Consider the following 19,612-nt stretch of genomic DNA (forward strand, 5'->3'; position numbering starts at 1 on the left):
TCACCAAACAGTATTGAAAAACTCTGTAGTTACTGACATTTCCAAGGAGCTCCATCCTACAACTTGCAGTGAATGAACTTCACTGCAAATATGTTCATTATATCTGAATTCCCTCAGAGGGTATCAGAATTGCCATTTTTTTTCTTGCAACGTTGTGACTACTTCTGAAACATAGACGCTTAGAAAACTACAGAACCACCACAGTTCAGTAGAAGGCCCTGCAACACCACAATCAAGTGAACTTGGACTCCAATAAAAGTGAAACTCAGGAGAGAAGAAAATTGCCCACAGCAACAGTGAAACACTTAGTAAGTACTAAAGAAAAAAACCTCCAAACCCAAAAACTCCCACCCACTAACTCATACAGAAGTGACTACAGAAGTTATTGAGACACTTAGCATTTCAAGTATTTTTAGAACGTAAATATTTCACCAATATCCACCTTCAACTGCTGCTATTCAAATGGAGACCTTGTTAATGACAGTTTACACTATCACAAATTATTCAACAAAAATGGCTGACTTTTGAATTCAAAGGAGTTACACTTCCTTATCAGACTGACAAATTCCAAAATTACTTTAGATGCAACTTGGATTCATCTAGTGACCTTAATGTGAAAGATTCACCATGGAGTAGACTATACCTAAATTCCTTGTGGCCTGAGTAGTCAAAAAAGAAAATAAAAAGCCTGTGTTTTTAAAGCTAGTTGATTTAACCACTGTAGCAGTCTAACTCAGGTAACTTGTTAGCTCTCCTCAAAAAAAAATGAATGGCTACTGCATTCTAAGAAAGTATTCTGCTTAGAAACCAAATCTTGAAGCATTCCACTTGACACACAGCCCAGAAATCTCACAGTTCTTTGAGGCACCAGGGGACTGTCAGTACCTTATACGTACCTTCTCTATTTGTTTCCCAATCCCCATTTTCCTCTTCACTTTCTGGTGTTCGCTCCTTTGTAATTTTGATATCCTCTTTTTCTCTATGTCTTCCTCGTGAAGACTCTTTCTACAAAGGGAAAAATGCCACATTAGAGTAAACAACTTTATTTTAAAAGAAGCCTGAAGAAGCAGGTGTATTTTACATGGTATTTTGGCTGGGGTTTTTTCATAGCACAAAAAGCATTTTCCCCTTTAGCCTGTTAAACAAATACCTTCCTAAACAAGCAGAGATTCCACAGGCTGCATGTTCTAATGCAATTTCATATAATCAGAATGCAAATAGCAGATGAGGAAAAGAGAAGAAAGGATTCATAAAATGAGAAGGCTTAACGGCAGGGCAAGAGTCAAGCACACATCAGAGAATAAAGTTTAAAATAGGCACTATAAGAAGATATTAAGTTCTAAACACCAGAAGTTTAATGAACATTTAAAGAGTATAATTTTAACAGTCTGAGCAAGAATTCTCAGCTGTAAATAAGAATATTTATAAGCAAGGCAGATGAGCCTCAGAAGTGGAACCATTTAACTCGTCAGAGGATAAAGAATGTGGAGAGGGAGGAGATAGTAAAATGAATAAACCCAGAGTCCCCTGGCTGGCAGAAGGGAAAAAAATTCTAAAGCAACACAATCGAATTAAGTTCCATTAGCTTTGTATTTGACTTTCACTGTCTCCAAGACAAACCTAACTACTGCAGTAGCACCCATTTCCCATGTGACAGATGGTCCTGTGAACACTTAAGAAAGCCAGAGACATCTTTACAAGAAAAAAGATAATTTCAGGTCCATTGATGCTGCACTGCTCTTATGCCCCTGCTAAATTCCATTATAAGGCTAAATAGTTTCGCCTCTGCATCTACTCAAGAAACATTCACTAAATGATCTACCTGGGCTCAAGTGGAATACAGGACAAAGTTTCTTCCCTACTAGCAAAAGAAGAAAAATCAAGCTTAGAAATATCTGAGGTTAATTTATTAAACAGGAAAACAGAAAAGTCCATCCCATAGCCCTGTTGCTCTCACCTCACACAGCGCCCTCTTTAATTTTTCAGGGGATTCTTTCATGTGGGAAAAACACCAAGAAAAGGAGATGCCTTAGAATTTCATTAGCTATTCCTTATCAAGACCTACATCTTGATTTAATTTAAAACCTTAATATCACCTTAGAAACACTTTATGGAAGCAACATAAAATTGCAGACAGTTACCCAAAAATGAATGAAATTCAACTACTCTTTTTTATTCAGTAACAATGTTAAAAACTTATCTCTAGTTTAATGATGTAAATCTCTAAAATGATGCAGGTCATAATTTACTGAGTCATGTTGGTAGCTGACATTCACTGCAGACAAGTCTACATCCACTACACCATCGTCTCAACATGTACTAAAGGCATTCAGTCTAAGAGCCAGAATTCTGCTATGCCCCAAAGCAAATCACTTTAAAAGAAAATTACTCTAGTAAGTGTAACAAGCCTTCTCTGCAACCATTCTTTTCTTGGCCTCCATGAAGGCCACATCTGTTCCACTGAGCTGTATATTTCTGCTATATACTTCAGCTAAGTCCTACAACATAAACTAACAAAACCATAATCTCTCAAATAGTAGTTTAGAATAGAAACTAGAATACTATATTCTATTAATTCAACACTGCCTATTACTAGCAAACTGAAGTATGAACACTAGGACAACCTCTCTATGCCAATTACAAAAAACACACTCAAAGACAATTCATCAAAGAACGTGCTTCAAGGCCAATTTAATAACCACTTTAATAATACTACACAAACTGTGCCTACCTCCTCAAATTTACAAGCCAATACAAGCATCTTGAAATAGCATGCATTTTCTTCTTTCAGGGGAAAGATTCAGTAGTGAAAATCATATCTCTACAGAAGAACTGAGAACAAAAACAGCTATCAAACTGAAATATGGAATATGGGGGAAGTATGGTATTTTACACTAATGTTGTTTTGCTGTCAAAGAAAAAGATTTTGACAACATTGCAATTTGAAAAAAAAAATCAGTTTGGAAATTGAATATTATTTTTCCTGGGGCATGCAAATCAAGAATTTAAGTTATAATGGTTTAGAACACATACTTAATTTTTCTCACTGAAAAATCTTCAACATATTCCTTTTATTTTACTTGTTACACATGTGACACATTTGATTCCCTGATACTATGGGAATGAAGTACTTCCTTCATATCCTTACAGACTTTTTTTTGCCTCTCCCTTAACAAGCCAAGAATAAAGTAAGTTAAGTTCCTAAAAGCCAATAGCATGTCTTTCACTCAGACTTGAATATGCTGTATACCCAGTTAGGTCACTCATGTTAACTATGCCTCTGCAGATGCTGAAAAATGCCACTTACTAGATGAGAAACATTACACTTTCAGAATTACTTATTTATTTACTAAAAAAATTATTGTAGCTTGTCCTAAGAGGAAACAACTATTTAGTAGATTTTGTCTACACTGTTTTCAGGTACATGTTCACAGCTAAACATAGGTGTTGGACAGATGTTTAGTTCATGCTGATGTTCAGGAGAGATGTCACACAAGAAAAGGAAAAACAGATGACATTATTGCTGACTTCTGTGAGATTTTATTTAATGTCTATTCAACGTGAAGTTCTATATCCCATGTGATCAGCACTCTACAGCCCAAGACTTGATGCCTACTTGAATAAATTTCTCACTACTGCCAGAAAAGCCTGGCCAAGCACAAAATGACTCATCCAATCTGTAAAACACGCTTCTAGCCAAGAAGTGTTACTTTGTCAACACCAATGGAAAGAATAGAAGACTCATACAACCTAAAATTCTTGCATTGCAGAAGACTCGGTTTCAACCTTATCAGGTTGCACACATACATGCAGCAGCAAAATAAACCCGTTCCAAAGCACAGATTCCTTTAAACCTACAGTAATCTATGCATATTACAGCTACAACCTTCTGGGCAGGCACAGTACTACTGTGGTCTAGATACAATATCTTTATAGTGTAAACTACTACCATGCTACAGAAACATAAGAAAATTAATCTGAAGTTCCCCTGACATTAAGAGGTATTTGTTCCCATTTCAGAGATGGAAGACAATGCTGAGTCCTATTTCCAGTGGAAATAGTTAAAAACTACAGTGACAAAACCCACAAATATGAAACAAGTGATACATGTTCCTTACAAAAACCTTCCAAAATGTACATTAAGTTCCTCCCACTGTTTCTCCCAAATCATACACACCTTCCAGGTTAAGACTTCATGCACACCAATAACTATCTTCTCATAAAATGGTGAAAAATTCAAAATAAAAATTTCCAACTAAATACAGTAACAGCAGGAACCTCATCTAATTATTTGTATAATAATTCATACACTAACATACAGTGCTGAAGTAATTACAAAAACAAATCCAAGAAACACAAAAACAACTGAGTTCAATGTAGGTGTCCACATAACACAGCGTATCGTCTCTGCAAATAATAGTACAAAGCATGAAAAAATAAATAGGGATATAGTCTAAAAACTGCCCATATAGGAAGTTTCCTCCTGAAAACATACAGATTGTACTAGTTATGTCTCCAAAGAAAAAAAATATCTTCTGAAAAGATTTTATACTAGTTATACTGTCTTAGCTTCTTGTGGAACTTATTCAGCTTCATGTGTCTATTTTCTGGCAACCAGGTAGAATTGTTTTATATAATGTAAATAGCATTTCCCCTTGTCATTTTGAAATTTGTCACTCTTTCTACAGGGATAAAGTATGAATATGGCGCATCTAACTTACATTCTCTCAAACATACATTATATGCATTCATCCCATGTCCTTTCTTCTCTCCAGTTTATTTCTCACCTCTTTGCCCACTTCAAGAAGACCTTTGACTGTATTTTCTTGCATACAGGTGATGACAACCAAACAGCATTTCAAATGAATTTCTACAGTATATTATCGATCATTTTCTATTTCATTTTTATACACCTGAATGTTTCCTTCTATAACTGTGACTTCACTTTGAACACATGGTTTCATTGAGCTGTCCACAACAACTTATTTTTCTACTGCATGGTTTTATTTACTTAAAAAAAAAATCACTTTTTGTTTTAAATACTTTCTTCATTGTGCATTACCTTGCACTTGCCAACACGAAGTTTCATCTGCCATTGTACTGCCAAAAACTATCTTTCCCAACCTCTGTAGCATTCCTCAGACTTCAGTAATCTTAAGTACTGTTTTAAAATCTTCTGCAAAGTTTGACATTTGGGATGTCCAGCATTTTTTCTAGATTCTTTAAAGTTATAATTCCTTAAATGAATTACAATAGCATTCTGTATAATTCAATTTCAAATCAATCTAAAATTTTCCCCTTAGCTGGCTTCTAAACCTAAAATATTATATGTGCTATTATTTGACTATCTATACATATGCCTCAAAAGCCTTGTTTCAAAACAGGTTTGACTATGTCAGGGAGTTCTATCTTATCCACTACTCTCCATCAAAGTTTCAGTCTAGGAGTCTGGTGAAGCACAGATTTTGTCTGCAGGAATGTTTCTTTTCGGTCTCTTTTTTTTTTTAATTTTTAACCAAAATTATGAAACTTCTTCTGGAACAAACTACCTTTCTTTATTTCAAAGTTTTCTTATCGAGCTCTGCTGTTACCCCAAAAGCTTTAATAAAATATTGAAACATCACATATTAGATCTCCACATAACAGCAGCTCTACTGATGAAGCAAGATTTTTCTTAGCAGTTCAGTCACTTGAGTCTTCTGTCCTTTTAGATATCCTGGTTCTTTGCAAAGCAACTCTTGACGACTGTCCCACTTCATCTACTTGTTCCAGAATATTTTCTTTGATATCCTCTATTTTGAGAGTTGCCTCCATGGAACTAAAACGAAAGATCAGCTGTTTCCTCAATCTTCCATTTTATGAGACTGAAGCAGAGCAATTTTTACTCTGCTGTATGCTTAATCTATAAATAATTCTTTGATACTTTAACACTAATTCTCCAATTCCTTTAGATTCTTGTTTCCAGTTCACTTTCACTTGGGTTTTAGTTCTTTAAGAGTATTTTATTATTACATTAAGAGAACACTATAAAAAGCAAGGTTAACTAACCAGAAGTAAGAATTACATCAAAATTAGAGTTGCATCAGGACAGAAGTTACATCAAATTTTTAATGACGGTTGGAAAAAAAAAATTTTCCCACCAACCATGTACTCAATAACTGAACAGTTTATTCAAACTATTAGAAAATAAAAGAAACACATTTCAGTAAAAAGACTGAGAGTTTACACAAATTAACAGCAACTGAAAACATGATTGGAAGGTAAGCCATTCTGTTAAATTTAATGATAGCAGCTGCTGCTGATTTATTTACAGCTGACATAAAAAATTCATTTTACACAGCAAGTAGGAACAGACCAAGAGGAAATGATAGAACACTGTTAATACCTGCAGAAGCAAAACTGATTTATTTACAAATAAAGCCTTTAAAAAATATTCATATGAAGATGATCTTAAACATGGTGCAGGAACAAAGTGGTGCTGTTACTACACAGGGTCACACTACAAACTCTATCCCTATTTGTTTGTAACATTGAAATGGGTAACACAATTTAAAAATAATTATATTTTGGTATTTGAGGGCCACAGGGTTGAAAAAGATGTTTACAAAACAAGAACAATAATGAATTTTTTGCAAAATCCATAAAGTGAGGAGTTGGGGTGCCTGATGAGTATGTGAGGAGGAAGGCAAAATGAACCAGCACAATAGTAACTGCATGGTTTCATCAAAAGCAAATTTGGGGTGAACAACTTAAGTCGGGATGCATGTATACAAGGGATATGAATAAGTGTTGAGGAAAAACAGTGGATGACTGAAACAATGGTTAATATACTTTCTTTGTAATAATCAATTATGTTATTAATACCTGTTTATCAGTATTTATAACACATTTTAAATCTGTGGGATTTATAAAATCTTTGGGAACCAAAAGACCAGAAAGCACTATCAAATTGCAAAACAGTACAATTGTTAAGACACTTCATAACAAAAAATGTGATATGCTATGTACAAAATCATCAATTCCTGGAAACATTTTCAAAATTACAAGACACAACAATAAGGTTTCTAGGACACACTGCCCAATTGCTACTGAGGGATTCTGGAGTTCTGCAAACTCCACTCTTACCCTAACAGGAGAGGATGATTCCTCTGTACTTCGTTTCTGTGGCTCTGCCTCAACATCTTGACGTTTGTTCTTCATTCTTTCCCGAAGATCTCCTGTGGGTCTTTCTGGTGACCTGTGTAATACAGAAACATAATATAACCAGCTCTATGGGACTTTTTTAAAGGAATATTATCTGTCTTTAAATTATTATTTTATTAGTATATCCAGAAAAATCTAAACATCCCACCCTGAGGCAAGGTGGACAAGTAAGAAAATATTCCATTCTAAAGGGCTTAAGCATTACAAAAACCTCAATACTTTTAGAAAGCCAGGAAGTCTTGACTCTAAGAAGAAAATCTACTTCTATGTATATAAGGCATGACTCAGTTCCTACTCTACATCAGCTTCAGATAACCCCATCCAGAATAAATAACCTTTTTCTGACCATCATGCAAATGTGTTTCACAACCACTCCTACCAAATATTTCAAGGTAAGATGCAACAATTTTCATATATATTATATAAATATAAGTGCCTCTTTCTATATATTACATATATATATATATATTTAAAACCACAATTAATGCAGAATCAAACTACCATAGAGTAGCAATGACAGTCACAGAGAAGCAGAACTCTGAATGTGGATGAAATCTGCAAGCAGAGATAACATAACCTAGGCACCATCCTCCCATGGTCTGGGTGATGCTGCCACACAGGAAAACACTGCTGCAAGACCATGAACCAAAAATGAACTCTTGGAGGCATCTTCCATTTTTCATCTTGAATAAAATAAGTATTCCATTACCTAATTACAAAATTCTGGATGAACTCTACTAGTCATGCACCTTTACGATACAGTTTCTGCAAAAGATACTACTGTGATGTAGAATGAGAGGAACATCCTGTATTACTGTAATTTTGTCACCTCTTAGTATGAATTAATGAGTTCATTCACTCCTAGAGGGTTAAAAGAGAACAACCACTCCATCAGTGGGGCACTGGCACAAGTTGCCCAGAGAAGCTGTGGATACCCCATCCCAGGCAGTGTTCCAGGCCAGGCTGGATGGGGCTCTGAGCAACCTGGTGTAGTGGAAGATATCCCTGCCTATGGCAGGGGGGTTAGAACCTGATGGTCTTTAAGGTCCCTTCCAACCCAAAGCATTCTGTGATTCTATGATTTAAACAAATTCCTAAGCTAAGGAAATGTAGGAGCTGTTTCAGATGATTTTTCAGTTCAAGAAAACAAATTTTCTCTTCATATGCATTTGGCCTGATACTGAATTTAGTACTTCTGTGATGGCTGTTAGTTGTACTTAAAGACTCTTCTGTGAAATGGGTGTATTTAAGTACTACATCTGTGCCCATCAGTTGACACTAACGAATCATAAAGAGATACTAATGCTGTCTTTTGATTGAAAAACTTATACGCAATATATGAAAAATGAAATTGGCATTTCTCTTTTTTTCAGACTGAAACAGTTTCCATTGAGAAAGTAATTTCTCCCACTCTTCCTGTCACATTATACATAAAGGGTAAGACTGTCTTTCACAGTCAATGCATACAAAAATTTAATTTAATACCACTACATTTTCAATCTGCACGTATTCAAAAAAGGATTTTTTTTCCATTTTGTCCTCCGCAGTGTTTCCTATATTTAATTCTCTAAGCTGTATCATAGGGCTAAATGTATGAGGACCTACAGAGACAAAGACCAGTGACTGCTCTCATTTTTTAATGCATTTAATTCTCCATGAAATTATAAGTATACATCAATCTAAATCAGAGAAAAATGTACAGAAGAGTAGAGCTCTGTTTTTTTCATTGTTAAGGATCAAATAATAGCCAGCATGCAAATATAAATGTTATCTTCTTTGCATGCACGACTACATGATCTTTGAAGTGAGTGGATTTAGTAAAGGTTATGATTCAAAGTATTTTTCCCCTCCCCCATATTAAAAGGGTAATTCTTCACACTACCAAAACTCTCTGAAACATTCCAACCATCAGCTACCTCAACAAATAAACTTGTGTTTCAGCATTGAAGTGCAATTCCACACCTTAATTTTTAATAATATTTAAGCTACAAATACAAAGGACTTGGATTAGTGAAACTGAAAATTAAGTTAAAAGGCAGAAAGATTGTCAATAATGTATTTGCAGTATTGTTCCTTGAAAGGAACATTTTCAGGAAAAAATCCCAGTAGCTGAAGAAAGCAAGAGAACTTGCACTGAATGCAGCTCATTTACCTTACAGAGTGACACCTGATATTTTAATACTTCTTTTTTAAAGTCATAGGCTGGAGTAATAAATCCAAATTTCCAAGCCGTTTTACCTTCAATTTTTCCTTCCCTCCACACTGAGAAAAGGTATTTTGCTAAAGCAATATTCAAATCTACTTAAATATTATAAAAGTAATGAAAAAGCTACAGAAATTTAAAAGCTACACATTCAGGGCTGGGGTTTGTTGGCCAAGTTCTTCTTTAGTTTTGCTGTTACTGGGTCAGCTTTTTTCAGCTTTAGAAAAACACCAAAGCAAAGTCATGGTACTCACCCTATCTCTCCTTCCCCAAAGACATCATAACCCTCCAAAAACTCTTAACAAAATGAGACTGACAGTCAAATTTTAAGCAATGATTACTCAGGAAGCCATGACTATTTTCAGATGCTTTGGCTAAATGCACAGAAAAACAAGCTGATCTACTAGCTGATTTTTCCTTTACTTGTACCACAGCTTCATTTCTAAATGACTTTACCCCAGCCTTCTCCAAAAGGTATTTTTGGTTATACCAGATCATGCTCACTATTGAATTTCAACAGATCATGACAATTTACCCCTGCAATTTAAGATGATGTGGCTAAACTGCAACTGCCAGAACCTTTCAGCAAATGGCATTTTCCAATTTCTTTTTCTTTGAGTTGGGCTCATCTTCTAAATAAAGCCTAAAATGCAGAATTTCCTCCTTTCAAATTTGAAGGCAGTTAAGTGATTTTAAACAGCATTACTTTCTGCAACAGTTCAGTTCTCCATGTTCAACAGCATTTAAGAAATGCACATTTCTAATAGTGCCTTCATTTGCACCTGTACTTCTTTATAGTATCAGGAACAAGTATCCAGCAACAGGCACACCTTGCAACACACCTACCTGAGGATATCTCTGTGTACCTGTGTGAGAGCACATGTATGCACAGAGGCAGATGACCAGTATTTGTGTATTGTGTACACATTATAACTGCTCAAGAAACACTGTCCCATTTTCCAGTTTCCCATGCTACAATATTTGAAACTTTCAAAATCCACACATTGTTTCTTAATATGAGTGCTGACTTGGTTGGGTTTTTAAATGCAGTGTGATGATCCCAAATATAGAGGATCAGTCAGGCTAAGAAAAGGGCCCAACAATGGAATAAATTCTTACAATCACATGAAAGACTCAGACAGGAAGATGCCAGGCAGCTAACCAAAAAACTACAAGTGCAGAAAGAGCAAAATTCCTCAAGGGATAGCATGTTTACAGACAGCTCTTAGCTTCTCCTTAATTCTGATGCTGGGAAGACTGGCAGGCCTAATACTGAATTCTTAATGCTATCATCACCTAAGCTTTATGTAAAAACATGCTGGGTTTTATTTTTATAGCAAGATTCAAGTTCACGGTGTGAGAGGAAACATTAGTGCTAAAAATGGAACAACCTTTTTCACACTCTAGAGTCAAGTTTTCCTACTATCTGGTGGTGTTTTGAACTATGGGAGGCATTATGGTCAGATAAAACCATTAACAAGATTTACTGCAGACATGTATGGAACTTGAGGCAGAAGGTATGCAGACAGAAAAGCAGCAAGACATGCTATGTCCTACCCAACTCCTTGCAAAGCATATGAGACTTCCTTGGTAGGCATGGCTGAACATGTGCAGACACACTGCCATTTTGTTATCCCAGATATTTGAAAAAGAGAATTGTTTTAATTAAACTGATGTGGAAGCAGCATTAGTTTGGCTTGCCTGAAGCTACTAAAATTGCTTTTGAAGTGCTGGGATAACATTTGTGAAAAATTCTCTAATGTTAAATGCCATGAAAATGCCAACATTTTATTATGTACATATTATGTACCAGTTTTTTCTATGCCTGGCCAAGAGCTATTAGTAGGCACAGTTCTTTCATCTGTCTATTTTGGAGGGTGTGTGGGGGTGATGGGCTTCCTCCCCTGTTTTACTTTTAAGAATACCTTTATAAAATGCTGAATGTGCCAAGCAAATAAGCAGGAAGGTTTGTCCTTTGACTTTTCATATAGTCCTAGGAAAAAGTTATCAATAAGAAGAAAGAAATCAACGCTTTTCTTAAATGTCAAGTGGTGACAGTGAAGCAGAAACACAGCCTTAATCATTAAAAGAAATGTCACTTTGACCAAGCAGACCTACGCACTGAGTGTTCCAAACACTGAAAGCAAGGAGAAAGTGATATTATAACAGTTTTAAAATTTAATCCTTAACAGTAAATCACTTACTTTATTCATTTAGAACATTCAGTGCAGAACAGAGTAAAATCTTTAACACACCAAAAGAAACATTAAGCTCAGTGATGTATTTTGTATCCCAGCTGCTACCACCTTAGAAGCAATGGAAGATCAAACAAGCAAAGTCAAGATCATTCCAAGAGCATGTCACAAGAACAGACAAAGAACCCTAACCTCATGCCAACCTTCCTGTTGTTGCTTTACTCTTTGATTCTTCAGTGTGCCCATTCATAATCTATAGATAACATTGGCATCATGAAGGACCACTGTTTGTAAATTGTGAAGCCTTCACAGAAACAGATAATATGCTAAAACCATAACATCCTTCTGTCCTTTATAGAAAGAATACTACAAGAAGGACTGCTGAAAAAATAAATTAAATTTTACTAACATATAAAGAGAAATACAATAAAAAATATTATATTTTGAAAAATTAGGCAACTTTTTGCATCTCCCCCTGTGGAAAAGGACATTTTTCTATATCTGATAGATAAAGTCACAAAGCCATGTTCTGAGGAGAAGTGTTTTCTCACAACAGGAGAGAAAGGACAAACATTTATCAAGCAACACAGCAAAGGCAGAAGGGCTGTGAGTGTGAGCACTGCTGTAAGTAATTGCAAACCAGCATTTTAGTACAGGACAGAAAAGTATACCAGAAAGCTGCAGTGACACTATGCCAAAACAAAAAAAGTACTAAGGTACTTGAACTTCCCGTTTCAAGTAATATATATTTAATCTGCATCCAGTTGACTCTACTCATTTTTTAAAGCTATATACACACAAAAATCCTGCACATTGCCAAAATAATTGTTTTAAGTAGCTCCATAAGGCAATTGGTTATTGATACAACATACAACTAGGCACACCACAGCATTTCACTTAAAAAAAAAACCAAAAACAACCAACAAAACAAAAGACAGAGTTGCAAAAGCTATTTTCCTACAGCATGTGAAGAATTCAAAGTGATTCTTGATTTACCTTCTATAACTGCTGCTATAGCCTTTACCTCGTGGTGAAGGGCCATGTACGAATCTACATGTGTTCCCATAGAGGCAGTTGCCAGTCTTCAGCCAGTTACGGCACTGTGTCTAAGAGACAGACATTACTGGGTGAATTTCACACTCCTTTCTGGAAATACCATTGGTGTGAGTGTGGCAGAACAAACAAATGACTCCACATTAAGCCCCATTTATCTGTAATTTCTGTCCACCAGTAATATAATTGATTAAAAAAAATAATCAACAAAGAGCATCAGGCCTGGCAGAGAAAAATTTAGGTTGGTGGAAATATTATTAATATTCATAGTACTACTGCTCCATCCAGAAGCTGGCACAACACACGGTATTTGAAAATTCTAGTATTAGCATGTTGAACATCCATGCGTTAAAGAGTTCTTTTCACCTTTACTTAACCTCAATAACATCTGAGCATTTGGTGCTTGTGAACTACTCTTTCCCACCACATAAATCCTGGAAAAGAAGATACTGGGGTGGGGAGGAAAAGAAGAACACTTTTACAACTCACCTCTGCAGTACTTCCAGTGCTGGGTCCAAGCCTTTCAAACACACTGGGTCTTCTGGATGTGCTATCGGATATGGTCTTGGTATTTTCCACTGTGACCTTCCTTCTAATTTTTGACATTTTGTACTACTTCAACCAAAAAAAAAAGCAAAACTGTAAAATCCTTCAGTTTGGGGCTATTGACACTGAACTCACATGAATAAAATAGTATGATATACGTTGCAAGAGTTGCTGCAGAGGCGATGAAGAAAGAAAAAAAGTCATAAGTGAGTGAAATGTATCTAATAACACAGACTGCTTCTGACTTGAACTAGTCAGCTGAACACCAGTAATGATAAGTTTTCACTTTATTTCATGACCTGCTTTGGATTCTTCAGCTTCCCCTTGGGAAAGATCATATGACATGTTATTCATTTAGGCAGCAAACACCACACAGGACAGATGCTTTCTTTCATCATGTATTTTTGACGCACAAACTCAAGTGACTTAAAATGAACAGAACCTTTAATATTATTTCACCAACCTCTCAGAAATCAGTTCCAATCACTAAAAATGCCTCCCACTTTTGAAACAAATTTCAAGAAATGAGAGCTTTATCTTTTCCCCCCCTTGTTGTGTAAGACAACCTACTGAAAAACATCTTCCTGTCATCCACAGGCTGTGTTTGTTACCAGTCTGATTCCTACAACTATTTGGAACTACATGAGTTTAGGAGAAAAAAAACCCAAACAACTCCATAATGATGATGCACCTCCTAAACTGATCAAAAAGTAGTTCCTTCTCATTAAGAAAAACAGGTTTAAAAGGAAATACAGTATAACTTGGATAAACAAGAAGGCACAATTTATCTTACCTGAGAAAGGAAGGAGTTATAGAAAACAATAAAAACCTATTTAAAGAAAAAATATATATATTTGGCACTACAGATAGATTGTACAAAAAGGGGGAAATGGGCCTTAAAAACTATTGTCCATTCTTTACATTCTTTTACATTCTACTTGATCTGCACAAAAAAAAAAGTTTGGGAACATCTGCCAGGTGCTCAACAATTTATATACAGCTCAAAAACCACCTCTTTGTTGTACTGCAATGTGCCATCACCCTCATTAATCAGTAGATCATGATTAGCCAAACACTAATCTCCTACCCTTCTGCTGCTGTCTCTTCTGCTCCTAAGCATGTCACCGCATTTAAAACACACACACACTTAAACTATCTCACACACAAACAGGTTACAAATGACAAAGTTCGTCCATAAAGCCAGGATAATACACATTTAAACTAACATCCAACCAGAGAGGATTAATACATTTTCACCCTTTGATCAGTAATATGTTCCCACTGTATCCATATGGTAAGGTTACATTTCACAGAAACAAAATATTATAATGTATAGACATGGACACTTCATTATCTGAACCCTACAGTTATTTCCACAACAAGAGTTCCTAGGAGTCTGACACCCGTGCATTTTCTACAAACAAAATGTTGTGCTGAAGCTCCTGTGAAGCACTTTTGCTCCTTTATAAACAATGGAAGAAAGAAAGCTTACATTGTGTATTTGAGATTTCTCAGCAGACCTCTGCTGTACTGACTCCTTCTCCAAACCTCTGATTATCTGAAGAATTTTATCTCATAAATAAGGTTCAGATAATCAAGACATTAACCAAGATGTTCAGGGAGGGTAGAAGTTAACCATATGGTGTATACCAAACATTAAAAACAATGGTTAACATCAATTAGTGGAAGCAGACAGTCAAACAGTAGAATTTCCAGTAGTATGAAATTATTTGGGTTAGTGAGAACTGTGGAGAATAGAGGTTTCTAGAAAGATCTAATCGAGTTAAGAGAATTGAGTAATAATACAACAGCAGATGAAATGCAAATAAGTATAATGCAATGCACACAAGGAGAAATGATTTTGTCTAAATACTTGATGAGACCAAATTAGTCCAGTCTTCTGAGAAAAATAATTAGGAGTCATTGTGGACAGCTCAATGTGCAGCAATAGTTAAAAAGTCTGACAGGATAAACCATTAAAGTTAGAAAGCAAAACAATACCACATCTCACCTAGCTGAGCACCCTTTCATTTCAGGATTCTCACAGAATTTCAGAAAAAAAACTACTAAATTTCTACATTTTCACGCAGTCACACCCTTTCAATAGGAGATATAAAAATCAACTGACACATGCAAAAGCATTTTTAATAAGACGATAATAAAACAAATGCCTAATTTGGATTAAAGATTTACAGCTAAAAAGGCCATATCTGAAATAAAAAGGGTTAGATAAACAACACTGGCAATGGCAGAGGGTTCAACACATGAAGGACAGATGAGTCTATCTAATATGCAAGTACAGTACACACTGACACCATAGCAGCATACAGAAAAATCAGGTTCATTCTGCCTCAATTCCAATGTAGTTTTATTTTCAAGGAAACAGAGGCAAAACTTTCATTTTAAATGTTAATTTTTACCCAACACTTAGTACCTTTTTGGAATTAACTCGTATAGAAATTATGATGATGACTAGGTTTAAAAGGATAGTTATAAACATGGAGAGGATGAAGGCGGCAACATCATCATAACTGAACAGATAATTTAATTCCAACTGCCTTTTCCCCTGGATTTTGGCATAAGGAAATTAAGAATATCATTCAACCCTGAATTTTCTAAGGTTTGTAAAACCCCCCATTTAAAAAACCAAAACAACAACTTAAAATGAGAAACAAAAACCTGTGCTATTCAGGTAGCAATCCATCCTCATAGGCTGGCCCATATCTACCAGTTTGCAATCGAGAACAGATCCTTTATTAAAAGACATGATAAATTACCCCAAGGAAACAAACCCAGCATGTTATGAGTGCACAGCATATTACTTTCTGCATGCACATATAATCACGAGGGCCTTGCTCATTAACAAGGATTGCAAGACATTCCACTGCTAAGTGAAATGTTATATATATATATACATAAGTATGTATATATATGTATATGTATATGTTATCAAAAACCGCAGGATTAGAGTCCAGACACATTATTCTGAGGCAAACTGAGGAATTTCACTTTGTCCAACATTGCATTTGAGAGGCTGTGTTTGCATACACAGTCAGTCCCATTTTCATTCTTTGAGGACCAAGTCAGTTGGAAAAATAGACTATTAAAACAGTATCGAAAATCTCAGATGGATAATGGGCAGGTTTTGTGTTTCTAAGAAGGTTCCTTGCTCATAAACAAGTACCGTAAGGGGAAAAAGTTATGTGTTTTATTTCCAGATTTCTCAGACTGCACATTAATGGACAACCAAGAACAATTTAAACAGAATATCCCATAAAGATTCCCCTTCTCAAACATTTTCACCTTCTGCTGTTTTACCACTGATGACCACAGTCCTGCTATCAATCCCACACTGATGGCCAGTGCAGTGACTTTCCGTCAGATGTGTGTCCCTCTGAATTACCGTCTCCTTATCAAACACTAATGTGGGATTAGACAGCTGTGAGTACCAGTGTGGACTAAACCTTAGTACCCTTAACATTTCAAATAATTACTACCAGGATTTAAAAAAATCCTAAAATTTCTAAGTAGAATATTAAGCACTTCTCTTTTCCATATATATGACATTGAATTCCTGACTTTACTTAGGGGCACTGAGCTTTCTTCTACTTCTGAAACAGAATGAAGTTTCTGAAACTAAGCAAAGTTAACTTTATCCTCCTAAAATAAATTCTATAGCTAATATTTTAACTGTAAATTATCACTTTTCCATACATAAATAAGATTCATGGCAACCTTTACAATAAATTAGAAATATTATAACGCTAGTATAATGCATTCATGGATGCATCTACGTTATTCTTTAAATGGAGTAACTTTCCCAGGGTGAGAGACAATCTGTTAATGACATTGATTACACTAGCAGTTGAAGGAGAACATATTACAGAGTGTTATTTACATGAATCATCTAAAATGACAGACTTGAGAGAAGTGAGTGCACCTAGCATCACTGACCAATGAACTGAAATCAATGAGCCATGATATGATTGACACAGCATTTTTTTTATTACCAGCATTCTTATGTTTTGGTGTCAAGCACACTTAACGTTTTCTTCAAAATCAGTGTGATACTACAGAAGTCATAATAAAGAGATATCTGAAATGCCCGGTTTTCTGTTAGAAAAACCTAATCCAGCCCCCAGAAAAAAACGAATCCTGACGGATTCTACAGCAAAACTTGAAACTCAGATGTGACAGAACAAAAGCAAAAGTCAAAACCAAGGAAACATTAAAGGAGATAAAAATCTCTTTAGGAAGTCCAAGACATCACTCATGAGCATGTCAATGTCTGCGCATGCACACCACACACAAGCTAAGCATAACATCACTTCAGAAAATCCTACCTGTGAAGAGATAAATAATATGCCATTTCAAATAACAAGCGAAATAACTTCAAAGTCCTACAGAAGTTCAGATACAAACTCATTATTAACACTCCTTGATAAACTGAATACGTGTTGAAAACTAAACAACAGCTTTGTGAATGGTTCCCTGCACTTTTTAAAATGAAGATCTTTTACCTGAAAACATTTCGGGACCTAGTACAATGTTAACACCTCCATGTCACATTGCTAACAAAACAGCAATATCTGAAGAAGCTCCATGGGTTTACTGCCTAAAAATATTACTAGAAATTGTAAAATGCATTCATAATGAACCTTGCAAAAGAGCAGTCAAATACTCACACAGCCTGTCTGACACAAAACTAGAAATTAATCCAAATTTAAAAACTCCTTGTTGGTAACCCATCACCATAGCAACTTGAACCTATCTCTCTAATTTCACATATGGTATTTCTCCACTAGCAAGAAGCAACTGCTAATTATGTTTGCACTAGTACAAAATCATAGTTGGCTTTCTATGGGCGAATAAAAGCATCAGGCCCCAGAATGCTACCAGGAAGCATAGAGTATTCCATGCCTTCTCTAACAAAGTCTTCGTACTCAAAGATGATTCCCCAGACTAAGGGGCAGTCTGTGCAGACTGGCGTGGACAGGTCCAAGTTCACTCTGCCTTAGAGTGAACTCTAATTACCTCTAATCGGTGAGCTGGATCAGCACATTAGCGGCTGCCACTCTCAGCAAACACGCTGAGAAGCAGGGTGCATTATCTGGGGCACAGCCACGTAAAGCCACACTTCTTTAGTTTTCAGGGACACTGGCTGAGTCTGTCCACTCCCGTCTGCACAGAGGAACTCACGGTGTGGGTGTTTCAGCAGCAGCCCGAGATCCCTCAAAGCGCTGGTTGCTAACCACTGAGAGCAAAACATCTGATCTTCAAAGTCTTGCAAAGGGTTGACAAGAAATCAACGGTGGAGTGAGAATCCATGGAGAAGTCAAAGGCCTAAGCAGACCACCCACAGCACACTAGCCCAACCTGCCGGCTACAAGTTCTGGAAGGGATCGCAGTTAGCTTAGCTGCTACCTGAAGGAATGGTGATGAGTGAATTTATACCAGCGAAATTGGCAGTCCCTCTTGAGCGCATAAAGCAGAAACTATTCTACTGCCAGAAAATGGGAGAAGAGCACTACAGAAGTGGGAGGAAAAAAACCCAAACAAAACCAAAATATGCCCACGAGCAGGGAATATCCGAGTACACGGGAAGCAGACTCCAGCACGACCAGCGACCGACGGAACGGCACCCCGGGCACACGCCGGGATGGCGCCTCCGGGCTCACCCCCACCCCTCCTGGGGCACCCCCCGTGCGCCCCCGGCCGCGCACCGAGCCGGGCGGGAGCGGCCCTTCCCCGCCGCTGCGGCCCTTCCCCGCCGCTGCGGCCCTTCCCCGCCGCTGCGGCCCTTCCCCGCCGCTGCGCCCCGCAGGCCGAGTGCGCGGCACCGGGGCCGGCGGGGGAAAGGGAACGCGGCGGCCCGGCCCACCCTCCGCGGCCGCCCCGCCGCACTCACCTGCTCCTTGCGCTGCCGCGCCGCTCCCCGCCGCCTCCTCCGCCGCCGCCCGGGGCGGAGAGGGTGGGAGGGGGCGAGGGGGGGGTCCGTCCTCCCGGGCCTGAGCGCGGAGCGGCGCGGGCAGGAGGGGGAGGAGCGCGCGGAGCGGCGCGCGCCCCCGCGGACCCGCCGCTCCCGCCCCGCGCGCCGGGACAGCCGTCGTGGGAGCGCCGCCGCCGCCACCGCCTCCGCGCGCCCTTCCCGGCGGCCCTCGCGCCGCCCGTGCCGCCGCCGATGATGACGGCGATGACGGCGGCGGTGACGTCGCAGCTGGGAGGGCGGTGGCGGGAAGGGCGGAAGCGGCGGCGCCGCCATCTTGGGGAGGGCGGGGCAGGCGCCCGGCTCCGCCTCCCGGGAGGGGCAATGGGGCTGGCGGGGCTCTGGAGGAGAAATTCTGTGAGGGGTGGCTGACGGGGCTGGGGGTGTTCAGCCTGGAGGAGGCTCTGGGGTGACCTAATCGCTCCC

At 37.9% G+C, this 19,612-nt stretch overlaps 1 protein-coding gene across 1 annotated transcript in view; it reads right to left on the bottom strand.

Moving 5' to 3' along the window:
* ZC3H13 (zinc finger CCCH-type containing 13) overlaps window positions 1-19,462 on the bottom strand; it is a gene marked incomplete at its 5' end in the record, with an annotated part of 46,328 nt that extends 26,866 nt beyond the window's left edge. The window contains 5 exons of the mRNA XM_079297960.1: window positions 897-1,005; window positions 7,126-7,237; window positions 12,598-12,707; window positions 13,144-13,266; window positions 19,109-19,462. Coding sequence (XP_079154086.1) covers window positions 897-1,005; window positions 7,126-7,237; window positions 12,598-12,707; window positions 13,144-13,266; window positions 19,109-19,462 — 808 coding nt within the window. The remainder of the gene's footprint in view (window positions 1-896; window positions 1,006-7,125; window positions 7,238-12,597; window positions 12,708-13,143; window positions 13,267-19,108) is intronic.
* Between the last annotated feature and the right edge of the window lie 150 nt (window positions 19,463-19,612).

This window comes from Erithacus rubecula (assembly GCF_903797595.1).
Source record: "Erithacus rubecula genome assembly, chromosome: 1".
Lineage (NCBI taxonomy): Eukaryota > Metazoa > Chordata > Aves > Passeriformes > Muscicapidae > Erithacus > Erithacus rubecula.